The following is a 6000-nucleotide window of genomic DNA, read 5'->3' as shown; positions in this document are numbered from 1 at the left end:
GCAACAGCTGCCCACGGAGCCGTGTATACTGTGTAATCTGAATGCACGGCATCCTCTTGCTCTTGTTTACATATAGATGACAGTTAGTGCCAATAATGCTCTGCCCAGTTGCAGTTGCAATAAAAAGAGGGAGAAGAAGAAATACACAGGACTGTGGTTACTTTCAGCTCGCCAAGGACACACACAGGCATCTTTGAAATATCCCTAAGAGGAACTCTGTCCTTTGTATAATTTAAAGGATCCTGGACATCAGAACAGTCCTTCAGTGACCCAGCATACTTGAAATTTAGCCATTTGATAATCCTTCTTTGACTTTGAGATGCACCAAGAACAACCACTGTGCTTCCCTTCTCAGGAAGACAAAGAGCGACCTCTGGTTTTTGCTCCAGCTCTTTTAATGCACTGTGTTCTTCATAGTTCAGGTAAGTGTTTCTTTCTGTGGCTTCAGTTTAATATCACTTTAACTCTGCTGCCACCTGCTGATGGTACAGTTTCCAACAAATCATCAATCTTCTGACTTTGTACAAAAAGTCTGAAAAACTGGAAAACAAACTACAACAAATACTACTTCAGCCAGTCTTATTCCTTTTGGAATTAAGAGTTCAACAGGTATAAAGAAAATCTTATATCTTACTGCCATTCTCCAGAACAATGCTTATGAGAGACTGAGAGGGCTTAATTTAAAATAAATAAATGTATGGAGGGGTATCAAACTGCAATTAAGAGAAAATGTTTGGTTTTTTGCTGTGTTTTTGTATGTGTTGTATGTGTTTTTCAGTTTATTGCATTTTTTATTTAGTACATATTTCCCTAATATTTGGGCGTTTGCAGTTGTCCTTGGAAGCCACCTTAATGAAGTTCATCTTAACTTATCTTAAAGTGAGAGACAACATCAAAGATATCAACTCTTGAGATTCTTCTATTACAGAGATATTTTTGGAGGATGGTCCATTGAATCTGTGGAAGATGGATATTTTGAGGTAATAATCAATTTTGGTGATTCTAGAACGTTGTTCTGAACTCAATGTTTGGATATTTTTTAAAAATTAATTTTATTAGCTGATGTGTCCTGATACCACTACCGACTCCTGATGATGGTTTAAGAAAAAAAAAAAAAACAATACAACAAAAACAAAAGCTTAAAAATGTATCACTGCATCCCTTTGTAGTAAATCTACTGTTACATATTCAAAATATCAAAAGATGTCCTGGATACTAACTTTATCCATATATTGTGTAACACTATTGTATAACACAGATTTAGCATTGATTATTGAACAGTCATATCTTTCCATTACACTGAAACAATCAAACCTTCATTCAAGGATTTTTGGTTTCACTGAAAGGACATTGTAATGGTGCAACAAAAAAACATATAATGCACTTTATAGCTAACATGAATGTTCATTGAATAAGCTGGACTTGTATCTGTTTATTACAATTTTCATACTGTTTACATTCAGGAAGGAAATTAATAAAACCAATGTCAGAAATGCATAATTCTGTTTGTATTTACAGATAGAATAAATCCTCAGGTTTAAGCCAGTATTTTACAATACCATGTATAATTCATAACCATCTCAAGTCATTCATGCATAATTAAAGGTAGTTTTTCCTCATCAACCAATAGTTTGCATAGTCTCATAACAGCCACATGAAGAATCACTGTGCAATGTCGTAATAGTACTCTCGAAGTCTTGGCTCAACAACAGTAAATCCAGGCCTTTCGTCTACCCTGTAAGACATGAAAACAGCAAGAAGTTTTCAAAAATGAGGTCTCCTAACATATACTGCTCTTATAGTCTTATAACCTGTAGAGACAACTTGTCACATACTTGTATGTCCAGCAAGTCCTCATGAGGTCATACATTTCTGGTGGACAGCTCACTGGGGCCTCCATACGCTTTCCACTTTCAATCATCTGCATAACATCGTTTCCTTTCATTCCCTGTGAACAGTGATACATTCAGATTAAAGGCGATGCATTCAGGTAGATATTACTCACTCCCTCTGAAAGGAAAAGTGGTTGAGTTTATACAAAATATTTTCTCAAAAATTTTAGCATGTGCTGTATGTTGGTTTAATTCAGTATTACTTCTTAAAAATGGTAATCAGAATGCTCATTATATAACCTTAAATTACACATGAAAAGAATTGTAATATACGCAATTAATATGTAAGTAAAATTTGTTGACCACATTGCAAACAGTCTACTAGAACTAGCCTACATAAGCAAAATATTTTACACAACAGCATAAAATGCCTTACAACACGACAAATGAACCACAAATTCTAAAATGTTTTTGTTTAAATCATGTCTTTATATATAAAAACACATTTTGCTTTACTGCTGCTTCAGTTCAGTTAGTGTTTCTGTTAGCCCATAACTTAGTCAATTGTTCATATCAGGAACTAAGTGACAAACTAAACTAAAACTAACTAAATAAGTGGTTGGCTAGAGATTGTTCATACCTTATATGGTTTCTGGCCCCATGAGTAGGCCTCCCACATGAGTACTCCAAAACTCCAAACATCACTTTTGGATGAGAATTTAAAATAGTTTATACACTCAGGAGCATACCATTTCACTGGCCACTTCCCATGACCCTTGGCCTGGAAGCAAAAACACAGAAAACATCAGTGTTTCTTGTATGTTGATCACCTTTTTCTCAAAAAAAAAAAAGAAAAAGAAAATCCTTTAGGAAACTATTTTTATTTAAAAAAAATTGGGATATTCCTTCCTATTCATTCCTTATTGCTCCCATGCAGCATGGGCCTGGTTGATCAGATAAGACAGGCCTTTATTAGTCCTGCATTGGGGAAATTCACAAACTAAAAATACACTACTACATGGATACTTGATTTACAGTAAGCCTCATGCTTATTTTACAACAAGTAAGCTAGATGTATCACTGTTTGTCCTTGTCAGCAGTTACCTTGTAGTAGTTTTGTTCCTCTGCAACAGCTTTTGAGAGGCCAAAGTCACTGATCTTGGCGTAATGCTGTGTGACCAGCAGTACATTCCTGGCAGCAAGGTCCCTGTGGACAAAGTTATTCTCCTCCAAGTACTTCATCCCCATAGACACCTGGTGGACCAGCTCTGTGATGTTCTTTATGGTTGTTTGCCTGTACATTTCAATGGTTAGTTTAACTAAGAAAGTCATTGTTACTGTTGTTTTAACTGTAAACATCAAAGATAAAAAAAGACTGATCTTGTGTGAATAATAATATCATTACATAATTTAGAACTTAAAGTGTTTGCTCTTCCAACATCTTAAACTGATCTAAAACCAAGATAAAACTTTAATATTTTTGAAACTCTATTGCTGTGATTTTCTTCTGTTGCTGTAAGGCACATTTGCTGACTGACTGAATGACTGTACCTCAGTCGCATTGCTACAATTAAAGCTTTGGTGGCCGAACCATTTAAAATAAGGGCTCGATCTTAGAAAAGAAATAAAAGTAGACAAAACAGAAATCATAAATATATCAGAACGTCTACCAAATGCTCTGTGAGAGGACAGTATTTTAAAAATGTTATTCCAAACAGGAAATCATGCCCCAAGTATTAATGAGAAATAATAATGTCAGTAGAATCCCTCATTCCAGAAAACTATCGCATACTTGTTTTTCTGCAGGAACTTGTTGAGAGGTCCCAGCTCAGCCAGCTCCATGACCAGCATGAGGCTCTCTGCCTCACAGATACCGATCATCCGGACAATATAAGGATTGTCCAGCTGCTGCATGACATTGGCTTCTCGCAGCATTTCCTCACGTACTGATGGGTTGTTATCGTCATTCTTCAGGATTTTGACTGCAACTGGCTTCTCTGTCCTAAAATGTAGGGTGAGTTAGTATTAGGATGATGTCACCTAATTTGTATTCACACTCACCACAAATCCACATTATAGACTCTGACCTAAGTACAATGTACCATATTTTTTAGACAACACATAACATCAACACTAAATAACCTAAGGAGTACAAGTTAAAGCTAAAGCTTGTTTAAGCAGCTTTGCATTTTGGGGTGTATTAGAGCACTGACATTGTGGGGTAAGCAGTATGACTGATGTCACAGGTATAGTATACTTGAGTTTGTCTGGCATAGTTGCTAGTTTTTTGTTTTTTTTTTTAATATAGATGGATAGCTCTCAATGGATTATCAAAAATGTGATGGCACAGGGGACCAAGCTTTTATGGGCCCTTTTCCATCTAAAATCCCTTTCACACATGCCCTGAAATGTCCAGCAACATTTGTCCCATCTATTTCACCATTGCCATGGCATGTGAGAAAAGGCTTAAAAAGGTAATATTCCTGAATGTAGCTGCACGTGTTGAATAGTAAAAATCACTGATGGTGCCTGACATGCTATCCCTTTAATTTACCAGGAATTATGTGTGCAAGAAGTTTGAGCTTGATTTATACTTGCCATAGTCAATATGTCAATAATTTTACTGCACTGTTCTTGACAAGCTCAAAGTTGTTTGCATTTATTTGTTGTCTCCTGTCGAGTATTAAAAAAATCATCAAAAATCATCAGTTCTGTGCTTGGACCAATACCATTTACCTTATATGTGCTTCTTGTGGGTAATATTTCCACAATAGAAAGGCCAGAGTCTTTGTGCTTTCTCATCACACGGACAATGGTTTTACCTCCTCCTGTGGTCCTGCTCAACACCAACTGCGATTGTTAATATTTAGTCATACTGTATTATCTATATTATTGTTGTTGTTATCATAAGAGTTACAGCGCACATCATCATCATTATAATATATATATAATATATTATTATATATCATATTTATAGTTCGGGTATTTCTGTTGTTATTGCTGTTGATACGCATCTCATCCCCTCTTCCTTCCCCTTCCCTCTCCCTCTCTGCTCTGCTCTGTTCTGCTCTATTTGGGAAGTGTCATGAGGTAACTTTTATTGTGGTTTGGCACTATATAAATAAATTGCATTTAGCTTGATTGAGTTTGATTAAAAAGCTTACAAACCCTGTTATCAGAGGACTGACAGTTTTCTTCATTAAAGACTGACAGGATGGGATGCATACAAATCCACAAGGCACTGAAGTTTTGCACCCTGGACAACCCAGTGTCTTCATGTCAACTCATAACTTTCTGGACACATAATCCACTGAAGGCAGTTCTTTACCCATTATCAGGGACTCACCATCTTCCCTGCCTAATATTAATATTATTTTTTTCACTACATTTATTCACATTTATCTTTTTGAGGCAGACATTTCTTCAAATTGACATTGTATATTTAAAATATTAAAATAAAAATTTAAAATATATCTTTACAGATATATAACTATTTAGTCAAGATATATAGTTAAAACTATATCAAAACAACAGAACAATTTGAAAATGTTAAAAGCACTAGCCTTCTGCATAGTATAGAATTTTAAAAGTGCATGGATTCTAAAGAGACGGATCATGAAAACCTCCTGTAAGTGTGAGTGATATATTTATACACATTCCCTTCTTAGCCCTGTAAAGCCCACTGTTGCAGAATTACAACATCACTTTTAGCAATTCTAAAAAAAGGCCTGCAAAGTTTTTTGTTTTTTTTCTCAAAATCACATTTACATAGTTAATGGGACCTATTGTTTGTCCTCACAATGCTATTGGATTGTAGAAGTGTTCATAGGGCCGGTCATCTGTCCATGAACTCACTCTACCTGCAAAATTCCCTTTGCGCTCATCTCCAATTTTTTGCATGACTGGATTTATCAAGATATTTAAATATTTTTTTGTGTGTTTATTACAGTCTAGAACACATACATATTTAGTTATTTCAGAAAACATTCATCAAATGTGATTTAGAGCTTGTTATGTCTGTGTTGTAATTCTACAACATTGGGCTGGAGTTGTAATCAAAATACACATTACATAAGGACACTGCACTACTCACATGGTCATAACTTGAAAAAAAATGTAGCAGAAATTTAAAGTGTTACATGATTCATTGTAACTAAGTTTTAAATGT

General features: G+C 35.3%; 1 protein-coding gene across 3 annotated transcripts in view; it reads right to left on the bottom strand.

Moving 5' to 3' along the window:
• Window positions 1-1412: 1412 nt before the first annotated feature.
• syk (spleen tyrosine kinase) overlaps window positions 1413-6000 on the bottom strand; it is a 30027-nt gene continuing 25439 nt past the window's right edge. For all 3 annotated transcript variants that reach the window (XM_046375146.1, XM_046375148.1, XM_046375147.1), the window contains 5 exons: window positions 3625-3834; window positions 2937-3126; window positions 2473-2613; window positions 1836-1948; window positions 1413-1735 (listed from right to left, as the gene is read on the bottom strand). In XM_046375146.1, the coding sequence (XP_046231102.1) occupies window positions 1663-1735; window positions 1836-1948; window positions 2473-2613; window positions 2937-3126; window positions 3625-3834 (727 nt within the window). In that variant the 3' untranslated portion in view covers window positions 1413-1662. The remainder of the gene's footprint in view (window positions 1736-1835; window positions 1949-2472; window positions 2614-2936; window positions 3127-3624; window positions 3835-6000) is intronic.

The sequence above is a fragment of the Scatophagus argus genome, chromosome 20, assembly GCF_020382885.2.
Source record: "Scatophagus argus isolate fScaArg1 chromosome 20, fScaArg1.pri, whole genome shotgun sequence".
Lineage (NCBI taxonomy): Eukaryota > Metazoa > Chordata > Actinopteri > Scatophagidae > Scatophagus > Scatophagus argus.
This window is presented reverse-complemented; position numbering and strand designations above follow the sequence as displayed.